This window comes from Perissodus microlepis, chromosome 15 (assembly GCF_051167445.1).
Source record: "Perissodus microlepis isolate ML-2025 ecotype Zambia chromosome 15, ASM5116744v1, whole genome shotgun sequence".
NCBI classification, from domain to species: Eukaryota; Metazoa; Chordata; class Actinopteri; order Cichliformes; family Cichlidae; genus Perissodus; species Perissodus microlepis.
In genome coordinates this window covers 6,303,794-6,320,083 of record NC_140475.1, presented here as the reverse complement: position 1 = coordinate 6,320,083, position 16,290 = coordinate 6,303,794, and the positions used below count along the sequence as shown (strand labels likewise).

The window sequence follows — 16,290 nt, the reverse complement described above, 5'->3', positions numbered from 1 at the left end:
ATGTCAAACTGCATGTAGCCCTGAAATGTTTGGGACAGTAAATGTCTCTTTCATCTCTTTGCATGCTCGTCTTTTTGTTTAAGTTGCCTGTCTGGTTTAATTCGCTGGATTTACACAAAAGCAACAGATTTGGATATCACTGAGATGGGTTTTATTTGAGTGAATTCTTCTTCTAAATGCATTTTACTTGATCTGAAGAAGTAAAATGGCACACTGACTATAAATCCAGCACATGTCTTTTTCTGTTTGCTTCTTCTTTTATTTTTCATTTAACTCCACCATTCCCCCCCCCCCCCCCCTTCCCCCTCCACCCCCCCTTCCCCCTCCACCCCCCCTTCCCCCTCCACTGCCTGCTGTGCTCGGTGCTTCCACCATGTGGTTGCCCATCGGTACTGCAGGCACTGGCCCAGGCCATTAAGGAGGCCAAAGAGCAACATCCTGACATGTCTGTTACCAGAGTGGTGGTTCATAAAGAAACTGAGCTGGCTGAGGAGGATTGACTGAACTCAGGTAATGCTAAAAATAGTAGCTTATCATCATCATTATTATTATTAATCTTTTTATATTTGATGGGGAAAGGTTTATTTAGCGGTGCATATGGAGAAGCTGCTAAAGAAACCAGCTGCCATCACACATGCTGCAACAGTTGAAAAGAGAAAAAGGGAAAAGAGGCATTAGATTTTGGAAGGAGTACAAGGAGAACATTTTGATTAGGAAACCAGTGTCGTTTCATCATCGCAGTGCCCCAGGCTGATTACTCCCCCACCCCCTCCCCCTCTCTTTTTTCCCAGAGCTGAAGGGCCCGTCATGACTGTTTTTTCTCTGTCGAACGACCTTCATCACCCACGACGATTGGCCTTGACTGACGAGAGGAGAGGAGGAGGAGAAGGAGAAGAAGAGGAGCTTAAAGAACAGGGAGAGAAGGGTTTGACAAATGGACCGAAGTTGCCACTCTCTTCCTTTCTTAGTGTCTGTGGTGCGATCTAAATCCCTCACTGCAAAACCAAGAAAAAGAAAAAAAAAAATCTCTCATTGTTTCTGAGGGAACAAAAAGAACCACTTTGTTAGCATAACAATTGTAGCTTTTTATTTTTTTTTAGTTGTGCTTTTTCTGTAACTGTTTTATAAACAGATGATAGCATGTTTGTCTTCTATCACAAAGATGAAACTAGGGATGCACTGATAACCAATCTGGATGAAACTGTATCCTTGCATTGATCATTTTGTACCAGTACTGATGACCTTCAGCTAAAGTTTCTTACAAAAACAGCACGCTGAGATGCTAAAGTAGTGAAAGCTTTTTATCATAACAGTGAGGTTATGCACCTGTATTTGGGTTCCGGTGCATTGGCATAGAAAGGTAACTTGTTAAATTACAGCTCCCCCTCTTGCTTCATGGTGATGTAAATGGAGAGTAATATAATAGTTTATAAGGAACATGAAGGAAGGTGTGACTAGCAGCATTTTCAGTTCAATTCACTTTTTTTGCTAAACTGGAAGAAGAGACGGGTTTTGAACATTTTAAATAGGGTCGGCGAGCTTCAGCAGTAGTTCGAAAATGTAGGTGGAATAAATTCCATCAATTTTACAGTTTTAAATTTTTTTTTAAGCTAAACTGAAGGTGGATTTGAACTGAAAATGACAACTTCTGCACAGTAAAAATGAAGGTTATCATCGGGAGCAGCTTTTCACTCCCCAGGCTCGTCCACTGTACGACATTAACCATTCCCGCTGGGCCTGAGGGGGAGCGAGGGAGACGTAAACTGACTTTGGATTGGGAGCCTGGAGCTGTAAAGTGAAGGATAATTGGGAGATTGCCCGATAAGTACCAGGGAATAAAAGAGAATTTGAATAATAATGCATGTTTTCTTGCATCCCACAGTGAAGTATTTTAATATTCTGAAGGCTTAATGCATAATGCAAAATTAATACTGCTATTTAAATTATTCAGAATGAGTTTTGTGCTCCAACTAGCACAGGTACCAAAATGAGAACGACTTGAAAGCAGCTCAGACTCAAATTAATGCAGCCTGCTAACTCTGCCAAGGAGCCCGTTTGCTGCCGTAGTTTAGCTCAGTTCATCGCCGGCTTCTTTTCATACCTGCTTGATATGATAGAGTATGGGATTAAATTCAGCATGTCTTCACGCAGTTTAATCTCCCAGGAGTCTCGAGTGAGTCTAGGTAGGACGCTACCACGTCAATTGGTTTGAGAGCGTGTGGACTATCTCTGCTCATACAGCACGTCGGGCTGCTTTGTAACTGTTTCACTACAGCTAAACGTTTCTCTGCATGTCTTTTTTGTTTTTATTTTGGTTACATTTCATTCAGCCGATTTCCACGTTGTTCGCCACAAAAAAACGCAACGCTCTGAATCTGTCACCACACTTCAAACTGAGGCAAAAAAAACAAAAGTTACAACGCATCAGCCAAAATGCAGCTTAAAGGGAAGTGTATCAGAGGGTTTGAAGTGCTCTTGAAACCCCCTAAATGGAAACTCATTATGTTTTATTCATTTTCTGTCCTTTTACTCTGCAAAAAACAAAAAAAGAAAGTGAACTAAATTGTAGCTTTGTGTAAATATTGGGGGCATTAAATGTGCTAGGTGCTTGGTCTCGTGCATTTACTTTGATGCGCATTTTTAGCATAAGCAGCAAAAAGGCAAAGTCATGTTCTCCTGAAATTTAACTGATTGTAAGTGAAGAAGTGCCACTGATTTAGTATAATAAACATTCCACCTTAGACTGGTCTGGATTAATCTACGTCTCCCTCTTTGACTGGACGTGTTTTAAATGGGAGACAAAAGGATATTTTATTTCATTTTTAGAAATAAAAAAGGAAGAAAAGACTGCTAATCAGCTTTTTAACTTGATGAGTAATCACTGCCCAATTTGACCCATTTTAAAACTTTTGTAGTTAAGCGTGCTCATCAAACTGAGAGCTGAAGCTTTTTTTAAAATCAGGAAACGCAGGTCTGAGCTCTACTATGCAGTTAAATGACATTCCACGAGGGGGAAGCTTTAACCTCGAACCCTCTTGTAAAGAGACAAAGCAGCAGAAAAGCATTTTTTTTTTTTTCTTTATAAAAATGTAAACCGTGCAACACTAGGCAGCTTTGGAAGCTTTTGATGTTCCAAAAAACAAACAAACAGAAAAAAAGCCTTTGGTAATATCACAGTGACCACATTTGTAGATTTTTCTTTTTCATAATTTCTCATCTTTTCTCTGTGATCTAGTTGTTTAAAGGTGGGATTTCTTGTTCCCCCTCCATCTTGCATATTTGTAAAATTGTTGCAGTGTCGTTGTTTTTTTGAAAACCACTACAAATGGAAATTTCTGCCACTGTTTTCCTTTTTGTACGTTTAGCCCCAGCTTTAACCGCTTTTCCGGGTTCTTCTGGGCTCTCTTAACCAATCACATGAGCTTTGAGGCTGCGGAATCGGATTTTCCCAAATGTGTCATGTTACGTTAGGTTACACCAAGAAAAGTTTTACCAACCTCTACGCCTGTGAATCCACATCAGAGAACGTTAAATCCACACGGTGTCATAGCAGGTTATAATTGGAGGATCCTCTGAACACTTAAATCTCAGGCTTTGTTTCACACTCTGGAGAAACGGGAAACCAGCACAGTTTTTATATTTTATTAATAAAATAAAACTCACATAAACAAAGGAAACTTTACAGAAACTCATTTTGGAAAACCTACCAACTGCCTCATTGCTCTCTGTTAGCTAACCAGTGATCACCAGTAGGGTTTTTTCTGTCTAGCAGCTTAAATGTCTTGTATCTCCCCCCACACAGCCACTCCTCCCCCCCCTGTGTAACACTGTTTAAATAAAGGATTGTTATACTCGCTTCATTTCCTCATTCATTTCCTTGGAAGTGTGATTGAAAATGTGTGCAGCATATTTATTAGACATAATACCTAAAACTTAAATCCATGTGTAAATTATGCTTTTTAATTCATGTCAGTCAGGTGAGGCAGACGACGTCGGTGTCTTCAATGTCCAGCATGATATGGCCCCTCAGGAGAGAGCACATAGTATCATATGCAGAGTGTGTTCCTTCGTTTGTATTAAAATGTGTCCGTTCATGACTGTCAGGTGCAGAAATGAGATCCAGCATTTCTTCTGTGCCGTCCTCTGTGCACATGCCTGTGGGTGGCGCTGATGGAGCTTCTGTCCTGCGCTAGCTTCAACAGATCAGCGTTAGCTGTGGATGAAAGATTAGAGATGAAGACTAAAAACAGAAGAAAGCTGGAATATTATGAGCTCTATGTGTAATATTTTAGTCTTTTTAACATTTACTATTGTAACTAGAATGAAGTTTAATTTTGTTATTTATACAATATTTTATATAAGTTTTATATATTCCACTTTGAATTAATTTAGACATTATTTTCATCAGTTGAAATCTTGGTGCCACAGGCTTGTCATTTCAGTTGACAGGTGTGGGACCTGATTGACCCGAGGCACCGACCAGAGGGCAGTGGGGCAAACAGGTGGTGGGTGGGGTGCAAATGGTCACCTGTGATGACCCTAGTTGTCCTGAGACAGGAGGATTTAAGGATAGCCTCCAGGTGTGGCAGAGGGTAGTAGATGATTGGGCAGTGTCACAGCCTTTTTTCCCTCAGTTATCAACTGAGTACCAAACACCCAGGCAGTATAGGAGAGCACGCTCTCCATTCAAGCAAGGGAGAAGGCTGGCAGCAGCTTGTGGTCCAGGTTGTTCTTCCTGAGGACATGGAGGAAGTGCAGCCACTGTTGGCCCTTCCTTACTAGAACATTGGTGTTGTGGGTCCAGGTGAGATCAGTGGCGATGTGGGTACCCAGAAACCTGAAGGTGGAGACATATTCCACCAGTTCTCCATTGATAATGAGATGGGAGTGGAGCTCTCTGCGCCTCTATTACGAGTTCTTTTGTTTTAGGGACTGCCTGCTGTGCTCAGTGCTGCCACTGTGTGGTTGCCCAGCACCAGGCAAGTACTTAGGTATAGTAGGCTCTGCTAAAAAAATGCTCAGTTGGTGTTAAGAGGCCCCAAACTGTGCCATGAAAACATCCCCTACATCATTATAGCACCAGCAGCAGCCTAAACTGCTGATACAGTCTGATGTGCCGTGTGTTCAGAGATGCTCTTCTGCATACCTTGGTTGTAACCAGTGGCTATTTGAGTTTATGTTGCTTGAAGAAGTCTGACCAGTCTTCTGTAACATCAACAAGGCATTTTCACCAAGGAAACTGACGCTCACTGCCACTTTCCTTTTTTTGTTTTTATCTTTTAGCAATGCTGGTACCTTGTGTGACTTGCCAGTTCCGTTGGCACTAATTCACCCCATGCCATTTCAGATTCAGGCTTTTGAACTGAGTGCGTATAACAATTCGGCACTCAACAATTCACCTCTTTATGCAGTGTCCATGTTTTCCAAAAAGAATTTCAAACTTTGATTGACCACAGAACAGTTGTTCACTCTGTCTCAGTCCAGCGTTCATGTTCACGTATGGCTTCGTCTTTGCACGATAAAGCTTTAACCTGCATGTGTGGATGGCACAGTATTCACAAACAGTGATTACAGGAAGTGTTCCTGAGCCCATGAAGTAGTTTCTGTGCCTGAATCATGTCTGTTTTTAACACAGTGATGGCAATTAACCTAATTAGTTGCTAAATGTTCCTCTGGCTGTTTCTTTCACTTTTCCCCAACTTTGACACACATTACTGCCATTAAATTCAAAATGAGCTAATATTTTTCATCAAATAGTAAAATGTCTGTAAAACTCTTTCTACTGTTGTGATTCGCCATCTAGAACACAGACCCAGATTTGTTTCTCACCAACATAAATAGAAGCTTTGTGTAATTTGAGCACCACTGACAAACAGTATGCGTTTGATTACCTGTAAATGATTGTAATTAGCATCCGAATAAACAGCAGACAATGTAAAATCACTAAAAATTGCACACTTTCTTGCTTTGATGCCCAATCACGCCCAGCAGTCATTCCCACATGGTTGTCTTTTAAAAACGGGTCACAAAAGAGTCAGATTTTCTCAAAAAGCAGCTGGAGTTCCCCATGATTGATTTTTCTACACATGAATAATCTTTTTATTAATATATCCACTTTGAACCAGAGCAGATGGTGAAAGCACAGCCATAATCATAACAGGATGTGTGCACATGTCTATGTTTTACGGCGGCACAAAGAACAAAGGGGTCAGTTTTAGCCGGCAAAAGCAACACCTGCACACACATACAGATGAAGGAAAAGGCATGTTTCCAGGTTTTTCATGTGTTGAGTAATCTAAAGCCTGTGGCAGTCCTCTCTCACTACGCATCCACAAAAACCAGGCCAGTGTAACTAATTGTCAGAGTGTAGTTTAGTTTGGGTTCTTTGTTGTTTACCTGTGAGTTACGTGAGTTGTAATATACTGTTCAAATAATTCTATGAGTGAGTATGAGAAATGCCCACCCTGTCTGAGTTTCCAACTGAGGAGGATGATCAGTGCTAGCAGCAACAGAGAGACAGACAGGAAGAGCATCAGTCCAAACAGCCACACTGGAAAAAAGCTGCCTGCATCACTGTTTGATATCGTGATGCTTCCCTGCAGGAACAGAGCCAGATCAGCCCAGGGGGAAGTCAGCACAGCCATGTTAGTCCTGTGAAGCAACACAGAAACGGTGAGAACATCAGGTCTGCTGTGGCGATATGATCACAGAACACATCAACGTGAGTACTTTAATGTGTCGGACCGACAACAGTTAAGTTTTAGGTTAAATAACAAATAAGTAACAGTAGTGCCAACTTCTTTTCTTTCAGTTAAAGCCCAAAATCTCTTTGGTCTGCAGCTGCTTTTGTAGTATGAAGCATTTACTGTACAAGAAACGTACACTAGCAAGTACCAACTTAACCCCCCCACACCTAGTGTATCATATTTGATACATGAGTTTTTGAGACTACCCCCTCTGAAAAAAATAAAAAAAAATAAATTTAGTAATAAATATTTTGCCAAAACAAAACCCAACAACAAATATGATATAAATTAAAACTCAAATATGTGAATTGGCCACCTCTCCCTGAGCCTGGGAGTTTTTCCTTCCCACTGTCGCCAAAGTGCTTGCTCATAGGGGATCATGTGATTGTTGGGGGTTTCTATGTTTTATTATTGTAGGGTCTACCTTGCAATATAAAGAAAATAAAATTCAAATAAAATTGAATTGAAAATAGAACTTTATTTTCAGAATTACAATTGCCTGGCAATTATTTCATGGTTCAGGCTTTAAAGGGTTGATAAAAGCAGACTATTTTTTAGTAGCCAAGCGTGTGTATGCCAATCAAAGGTTGGAATAAACACCAGACATCAAATAAGAAACATGTTTTCCAAATTTCTTTTAAATCGATTTCTCAGTACAACCATTCTGTGTATAGTTTTTGCTTCTGGTTGATTGGTTTTAGTTAAGGGTGGAACTGATCATCTCTTTATTGAAAGTAAATAAACTTGCATACATTCGCAAACCAATGATCTTAGAACATATACAACCAGAGTAGCTGTCCCCTCAAATTCAGAATAAACTGTATTGTCATTGCACCGTATGGTTTAAAACTACAACACAACAAAAAGAAACATATCGGGGAACGTCTTTGATCAGCATTTAATCCTGATATGTTTTCTTTTGAACTTGCCTAGGACATGCTGTGTGCTCATCAGAGGCAGCCACAATCAATGACCATTGCACAGCTGCAGGCTGTACTCATCCAGGAATGGACATCTGGACACTACACAGATGGGTGATTGCTTAAATGTGTATTTCTATATAATTAGAAGTGTAAACTGTGACAATGCAACACTCCAGACTTGCAGCAATGTTGCTTCCATGCTTGGCGTTAAAGCCTCTATAGTCTAAATTATGGATAATCCTTTGCAGTCATGACATTTATATATTTTGTGTTTCAAACACTGGTTTTGATACAAAGTTTAGAATGATATTTATTTAAAATAATAATTCCCTGCAGGTTCAGCTGAATAAGAATTAAACCTTGCTGAGACTTGAATCATAGTTTTCATCCCTTTCAAGCGGCCTTGTCGGTCTCAGTGCAGGTTATGAAATGATAATTGTAACATGTAATCTATTGTTCGAGTTCCTTCGCACGTGTTTTCCCTCATTCACATGAACACGTGCTTTTATGGATTCACTTGTGTCCATGTACACACAGTGCATTTGGAAAATATTCACACTGCAGAGTTGTTACTTTTTTTTAAACAAAGTATCGAGGGAAGGCTGCGACAGCTTATGTACACGTTATAAAGTTGTTTTTGATTTTTAATGAAATTGCAGTTTAAAGCTATTTTTTCCCACTTTCTCATTATGGGGTGAAATAAAAAATAAATCTGTTTTGGAAGAAGGCTGTAACATGACAAAATGTGGTCATGTGAGGTGCTGTGAGTACTTTCCAGATGCACTCTGAGTGGCATGTTCCCAAAAGCTTTGTATTAGGAACAAGACTGTTTGATCTCCGTCATGGTTTAGACTAAAATACAAAAGTTCACGGCAGTTTCACCACTTTTTTTTTTTTCAAAAGCTCCATTTTCTTGGTTGCCTGGGTTACATGTCCCCTCAGAGGAGCGTTGAAAACATGTACGATGCAAGCACAAAATGTACTTCCACTTAAAGTACAGTTCATACAGTTCATGTCCACGGACAAATAGCTTTCACATTTGTGACTGTTTCACACTTTGGCCATGAAACCATGTGCTCATTTTGTCCATACGAACGTGTACAGTCAGTACAGATAAAGCAGGATCACCTATACAAAACATGAATCACACTCACAGTTATCATTAACACTACAACCAAATCTACTTACGGTTTTTAGGCCCCCAGAAATGCAGTTTTGAAGGCCTTTAGGTGGAAATGACCTATGGCTGTTCTCCAGAGATTAATGAGTTTTGTCCTTCCTGACGTTCAGCTGTCTTTTAAAGAAATCAGTCAGTTGGTACTGACGCCGCTGAGATTATGCAGGAAAAATAAATCTCATGTTTTTATTTCCACAGTGAGAAAAAGAGCTAAAAGAAGTCCAGTTCTTTGTTTCTTCTTTATAGTGTGTTTGCTTCCTGTGTTTCTCTGTTCCCGACTCACTTTGATTGGGAGAAACAGCACTGCTGTTGACAATGTGAACTTTGTTCTGTTTCAACAGTCGAACCGTGTGATTAGTAAGATTAGTTTTACTGGACCGTGTGTGTGTGTGTGTGTGTGTGTGTGTGTGTGTGTGTTTAGTAAGAGGATTGGTGCATGTTACTGTATGCTCTGGTGTCCTTAAACCGTTTGAATCTGGGAAATAATTTACATGTTATGCTTCTGTGCTTGTTTGTGTGCACTGTGGCTTTCTGCAGTGTTTTGATCATTGAACCTTGGACCTTTGTGCTTACTGCGTCATAAAAGAAAACCTCACAACACATGCAGTTTTTCAGCTGTTCTCTCAACTCTTTTGCCTTTCTCTGCTTTCAAACACTCTCTGCACCAACAAACACTGATGTCGTTTTGGTTGATGGCATCACTGATTAGTTTCAAACACAACTGATAACCGTAATCTGGACTATATCACTACAACATATCCATCCATCCATTCTCTTTAGCTTATCCTTATAAAGATTGTGGTGGTGGAGCGTCTCAAACAGGCTCTAGAGTGCTGGGCAGTGAGCACGGGGCCCACTAGAGGATGTTGGGTCCTCAGGCCATCCTCATGGAGTCTGTTTCTGATGGTTGCTCAGAGACTTTCACACCAGTGGCCTGCTGACCATGCCACTAAATCACAAAGAATGCAGTACTGAATCAGACAGTTTGCATTAAAATGCAGAGATACATGGCATGTATATGCAATCTGTGTAGGTTCTCTGTCATCCAGGTCATGGTAGTCTAAGGATCTTGGAAAGAAACTAGCTGGACTTCTTTAAATTTCATAAAGATGTTTCATCTTTTATTTTATCTAGCTACTTAGACATATACAATATATCTCCGTAATCAGTCAAGGGCACAAGTTTGTTTTTTTTCTTGGCTCACAAGTCACACCACACTCACCACAAACTTTATTGGGTACACCTATTCAGGTGCTCGATCACACAAATATATAATCAGCCAGTCACATGGCAGCAACCCAATGTATTTAGGCATGTAGACATGGTCAAAAAAAACACTGAAGTTCAAACTGAGCAACAAATTGGGGGAAGAAAGGCGATTTTGTTTAGTCTGACACGGTTCTGCCACATGGTTGGTGACAGACAGATTGGTCTGACTGCTGATTGCCCCACACAAATATCTCTAGGGTTTACAGAGAACTGTCTGGAAAAAAAAAGATCCAGTTATTGGCAGCTTCCCGTGTCAAAATACCTTGTTGGTGTCAGAGGATAGATGGCTTTGAGCTGATAGGAAGGGAACAGTAACTCAAATAACCACTCATTACAACCAAGGTCTGCAGAAGAGCATGTGTGATAGTACAAAACATTAAACCTTGCAGCAGATGAGCTATTGCAGCAGACGACCACACTGGCTACACTCAACTTCTCGGCCAAGAACAGGAAACTGAGGCTATAACTCATCCAGTCTCAACAAAATTGGATAATTCAAGATTCTCCGTGTTACTTAGCTCGGGTTTCTTTAAGTTTCTTGAACATGATCTCAATCCAATAGAGCACCTTTGGGATGTGGTGGAATGGAGGGAGCTCTTGTAGGGTGTTCATGGTCTGTAGTAGTCGGTATCCATAGTGGTCGAAGAAAGGAAGAGTGGTGAACCAGTGACGGGGTCATGGAGCGAAGTTGGCCCCTGTGGTCCAATCCAACAGGTGAGCTACTCAAATCGCCTAAGAAGGTAATGCTGGATCTGATAGAAAGGCAAGAAAATACACAGTGCATCACTGTTTGTTGCTGTTTGGGCACCAACACAATATTAGGCAGGTGGTCATAATGTTATGCTGAGTGATGTATCCTTGCTTGTATGTGACAAAGTTTAAGTATCTTTGTCCTTTTTGCAGTTTGACATTCTGCTTCCAGTCTCCCCATCAAACATTTAAACAGAACATTGCTTTCAGGCTTTTGGGTGAAATCACAGACACAATCTGGCTACAGCCAGTAAGAACTCTGGTTAACTGTGTGATGCTGCCATCAACATCAATATAACTTATTAAGTTTGTTTTCCACCCTCTGACTAATCAGTGTAAAGATTTATTTCTTTTTGGAGCTGGCTTGTGAAAGAAGGGCGGAGGCTGTGGCGTCTTTGAGGTTTGTATAGCGTTCTGTTTTTTTCTGGTAGTTTGATGCATATATCATGCATGGATGTATACATGCATGTTTAATTAAATTAGGCAAATGAAAAAATCAAATGGAGAAACAACAAAAAAAAAAGAACGCAAAAGTTACATTCATTATTTAGATATGGCTGATAAAACATTAACGTGGCTTTTGTGAGAAGAGGAATTGAAACTATGTTTTATAATCTGTTGAAAAATCTCCTGAAAGCAGCCATAACCCTGGCTAAACGTTTCCTCCCTCGACACGCAGGAAGAATTTTGGGCCATTTTCCTCTGGACTGAGACAAGCAACAGAAAAGAAGAAAAAGAAGGGTTGGTTTTCTTTTCAGCACCACTGTTCCTGCCAAACTAACCAGCCCTTCAGTCAGTCTTGTTTCTTTCTCATTGTCTCTTATTTTCTCTTGTGTGCTGCTGCTGACAAAGTGAGCGTAGATAAAATTCTGAAATGAAAGAAAATGCGCACAAGCAAGAAACAAGACCAAACTCGATTAAACAAATGTAATCAGCAGAAACTGGCTGGGAGCTGCCAGAAATGTGGCTTCGGCAATGGGTCGGGATTTTGGGACAGCAGTGATCCTGAGGCGTTCTCAGGAACACATTATCAACACTCAGGGTGTTTCTCCACATTTTTATTTCTGCCTACTTTGAAGTCAGCCTTCAGCAAAGTGTGTTTTTGTTACCAACATTCACAGAAAAAAGAGAAATCCTGCCTCACCTCTTTGTCTGATTGCTGCTGTAGGTATGAGGCAGCATCCACTTTGATGAGTGGAGTTGGATGTGTGCATCTGTTTGTGTGGGCGGAAGATCATGTTTGTGTCGTCAGCACTGTGGGAACGGATCCTGTGTTTCATTGATTGTACAGTGAGATGAATCCAAGTCATCTCTCCCCGTCTGCCACATTGTGCTAAGGCCAAGTGGAGGGAAACAGCAAAAAGAACAACACACATAAACATCATTTGAGTTCACCGTGATGTGTAAAACATTACAATTTGAAATCTGCAATATCTTTTCCTAAGTTTTTCTGAGTGTTATGTAACATGCTTGCTTGTGTGGAAAGATCTTTTAGTGGACGCGCAGCTTACTACATGGCCAGTGTTTATTGGTTTACCTTGATTTAGGTCCCACAGAGGTCACCTTCTCAAGGGAGACCTAGCCAAGGCAGCAGAAACACAAACTCCAAACATAATAAAAATGCAAACAACTTAAAATGCAGAGCATACAACATGATATGCAATATGCATATATCCAAAACAAAAAACCTCTGATCTTTTTGCAGTGTTTTATGTCCAAGGTGCATAATAAGAAAATCTGTCAACACCCTGGGCACATTAAAAGCAACCATTTGGAGGAGCGTTGCTGGTAACTGTTCAAGCTGATACAGAGAAAGATACTGAGAAAAACTGTAAGTTAATCCAGTATTGTTTTCTAGATTAAAAAATCCAAAACAAAACAAACGCCCATCAGAAGGTAAAGAGAGGAATCATGAGTCAGAGATTTTGTTGCTGTAACAAAACATAGAGATGCATGACAAACTGAATAAAGATGTCAGGCATATACAGCATATTATCATAATCAATGCCAGGAGAACAATAGCTCCCACAGTTTTTTCCCCCTTGGCATTAAAACGAAAGTAAGATTTAAACCTTGAGGCTGAATTGAGCACAAAAACAGATATTATTGCTGCTTTTGGCAATGATGTTTGGAAATTTAAAAAAAAAGTACGATTAATCATTGTACCTTATCATCAGTGTCTCTTCTCTGTTGCAGTTCCAGGAGATCAGCCAAATGATCAATGTAGTTGCATTTAATGTGGGAAAGCAAGGAAATCAGTGCTTGCCCTTTGAAATCTAAAAGCAGACATCAGTTAAACCCTTCAAAAGTGAACCGATCTTACAATATTGCTCATCCCCCACTTGTTTACTTCCTTCCAGTGAATTACTGCTACCTTGCTGTGCCTGTTGTCTCTGGAAGCTAATTTGACTCTGAGCCTTGGGATATATAGTTTCTCTCGTTTTCATGTCAGTGTCTTATTAATGAAGGCTAGAGCTGGTCACGCTGAAAGGCCAGTAGCTTGTCTGTTTTTCCTTTGGTTGCTTGCACATGCATATGGTTGATAAACTTGTGGTCTTCAAGTTGCTCCTGACTTTGCTTTCACTTCTCTGAATTAAGTTTTGAGCTGTGTATCATTGTCTTTGCTTAAAAGCATATTCTTTCATGCTTTTATCAAAATGAGGATTCAAATTTAGGTCACAGGAGGTCCAGACGCAAGAGAAAACAGAAGGGGTGTTTTCCATTCCCTACCTTTCATTGACAACCTCCCTCGTCCATGACCAAGAATGGGTTAATACTGACTATAATAATCACTAATGGTAAGTTGCTGGTCATTATTCATCAATCTTCCACTCAAGTATTCAGTCAGTTAAATAAATGCATTAAAATAAAGGGAAAGGTGGTAAATATTTAATGTCCAACATTGTAATGATATTTTACTTTAAATGACCTCTACTGTCTATGAAACCGTTACAGTAATTTAATGCCATCGATTTTCTACATTCATTTCCCCCACCAATTAGTTTACATCACTAAATATAATGTATTTTCATAAGAGCAAAATTCAACTCTGTCTGGAGTATGTGCTCCCTGGAGCAAAATTCAAAACACTTTGTTTACACTTTAAACATATCATATTTGAACCGAGGGGCTAAGGTTCAGCTCAACTATGGAGTGGAGTTGGTTTTATTTAGGTGTAACACACAGCAATCTGTTTCTAGCAGATAATGGCTTGCTTGATTACATTCCATTATTAAAATCAAAGTAAACTTTATTGTCATCTCTGCTACATAAAGTAGAGTATATAGAGAGACGAGACGAGGAGGCTCCAGTTCCATTCAGTGCAAAAGACAACAATAAATATAAGAAGAGTAAGAAATAAATATACATTTTAAGGCTAAGGGAAAAGTAAAAGGTATAAATATACACTTTAAAGTAAAGGTAAAAGGATCAATAACAATCTAAATTTACAATTTACAGTTGAATGATTTAAAGTGACCTTGAAGTGGTTTAAAATGACCAGCGAAGCAGCGTCACAGTTTACTGTTTATTATGAAAGGACACAGTTCTCTCCCTCCTTTATCTCATCTCAGACCACTTAAAGTTACCAAGCGAGGTCTTAGACTGCATAAAAGTCATCAACTCTCTGCAGAGTTGCAAACCTCCTCTGGCATTAACATCAGCACCAAAACTGTGAGCCGGGAGCTTCGTGGCATGGGTTTCCATGGCTGAACAGCTTTTGTAGGTGGCCCAGTAGATCTGCCCATATGGGGTAGTTTAGTATGCCATATCTGTCATAAAAGGATAGAAGGATGGACCCACATACTGAGCACTTTTATGGGTTTATCTTCAGCTTAGGGAATGAGAAACAGGTTAGGACGGACAGACGGAACAGACTGCGGGCAAGGATGTTACCTGGCTGATGCAAGGATTTTTTGATAACTGAGTCTGTGCTTCACTCTTAAATACTCTGCTTCCAGAGCTACTGATGAGTTGCAGGTGAGTTGACTAGCTGAATGCCGACAGGTGAGCGACTGACTGAGTGGCAGGGAAACCACGAAGGAGCCGCCTTGGAAAAAAAGTAAATGACAAAGCGGGAAAGAGAGCAAACTAATGATTGGCTTCACAGTGTTCATCTTTTATACACAGTCTATAGTTGATCTGCATTTAAGTGTAGTAAAAACCTTCATGAGCCATAATGTTGTTGTTATAAATTGACTGAGATGACAGGACATAACATGTCATATTTAAATAATCCTGTATTTATATGATCTCACGTTGGTAGTGATATTCGTGCTGTTTAACATTCATGTGAATTTTTGCTAACAAGCTCCAGTCTGGCTGTCATTACAGACCTACTGTGTGTGTGTGTGTGTGTGTGTGAGAGAGAGAGCGAGGGTGTTCACATGCTGAGGGATGAGCCTGGAGCACAGAGTGATGATGATGATAAAAAGGAACTGGAAGGAAAAGACTAACATCTTAATGTGTTTTTTTCTGGACACTATTGACATTAGTGCCCATTTGAGCATAAAGGCCTTTGAGTGTCCGTGTGTGTTTGTGTACGTATCATGGCTTCAATAAACCAGCTCCAACTTTCTCACCCTTGTTTTTGTTCTAGTTGTCATGGCAACCTCTTGGCCTTTTTAGCATAAGTTACATCGGGGGTCTCCGATGATGCTCATCGCCATAGTTACTGGGGCTTTGTTAATGAGATTCAAAGCTTCGGGCATTATGTAAGATGTGTGACATTTACCTCTGATTACTCAGCTGCAGTGTGTATTCACTAATATATCGGTGTGTATTGACGCACACAAAGAAGGGAGGAAATAACACCAACCTCACTGATTTCAAATATCAACAGTAGTCTGGCTGCCAGGAAAAGCCTCATGGGCTTGAGATGGATTTAGGCTTCTGCATCAAGGTGTTACGGCGCTCTCTTTATGTGAACCCCTCCGGCACAGGAATTGATTTGCAGCGTGGCGCAGGATTTAACTTGGCGACTGTCATATTACCACAATATTTAAATTTCAAATCATACTACCAAGTAAGGAGTAAGGAACAGATTACTGAGCCTCTGACTTCTGAGTTCACGAATGACTTAACAGCACAAATGTGTCACTGAGAGATTTTTGCAGTGCTTTTTGTCTGATTGTGTCTTTGGGGGCACTACTGATGAGCAGAATTTTATTTTTTTTTTGCATCAACATGATGCAATGCCTTGGTTTGTCAGCTTTCTGACTAAGCTAAAAAAGACCTCCCTGACAGTTATTTTGACACATACTCGACATATTTTTCTGAGTCTTATTTTCAAAGATAAATTTAAGTATATCTTTATGGGATCTCCACTGGCATTATTAACATTTTTGAGAACACACAAGCCGCCTCCACAGTCCAGTCTCAGTATTTGTGGCTTTTCGCTTGTTGCCTCAGTATCGCCGCCAAACTG

General features: G+C 40.2%; 1 protein-coding gene and 2 long non-coding RNA genes across 19 annotated transcripts in view; 1 reads left to right on the top strand and 2 right to left on the bottom strand.

Moving 5' to 3' along the window:
* epb41l2 (erythrocyte membrane protein band 4.1-like 2) overlaps positions 1 to 3,856 on the top strand; it is a 49,769-nt gene extending 45,913 nt beyond the window's left edge. For 16 of the 17 annotated variants that reach the window (XM_084952202.1, XM_084952204.1, XM_084952203.1 and 13 more), the window contains 2 exons: positions 399 to 510; positions 792 to 3,856. In XM_084952202.1, coding sequence (XP_084808328.1) covers positions 399 to 500 — 102 coding nt within the window. In that variant the 3' untranslated portion in view covers positions 501 to 510; positions 792 to 3,856. The remainder of the gene's footprint in view (positions 1 to 398; positions 511 to 791) is intronic. The other variant, XM_084952208.1, reaches the window with a different exon arrangement.
* LOC146371516 (uncharacterized) lies at positions 3,114 to 9,338 on the bottom strand. Its single transcript, XR_014802660.1, has 3 exons — positions 8,858 to 9,338; positions 6,464 to 6,651; positions 3,114 to 4,213 (listed from the first exon to the last, which is right to left on the bottom strand). It is a non-coding gene; the product is annotated as an uncharacterized LOC146371516 (long non-coding RNA).
* Positions 9,339 to 9,984: 646 nt separating this feature from the next.
* On the bottom strand, positions 9,985 to 12,649 carry LOC146371515 (uncharacterized). Its single transcript, XR_014802789.1, has 3 exons — positions 12,403 to 12,649; positions 12,010 to 12,198; positions 9,985 to 10,867 (listed from the first exon to the last, which is right to left on the bottom strand). It is a non-coding gene; the product is annotated as an uncharacterized LOC146371515 (long non-coding RNA).
* Between the last annotated feature and the right edge of the window lie 3,641 nt (positions 12,650 to 16,290).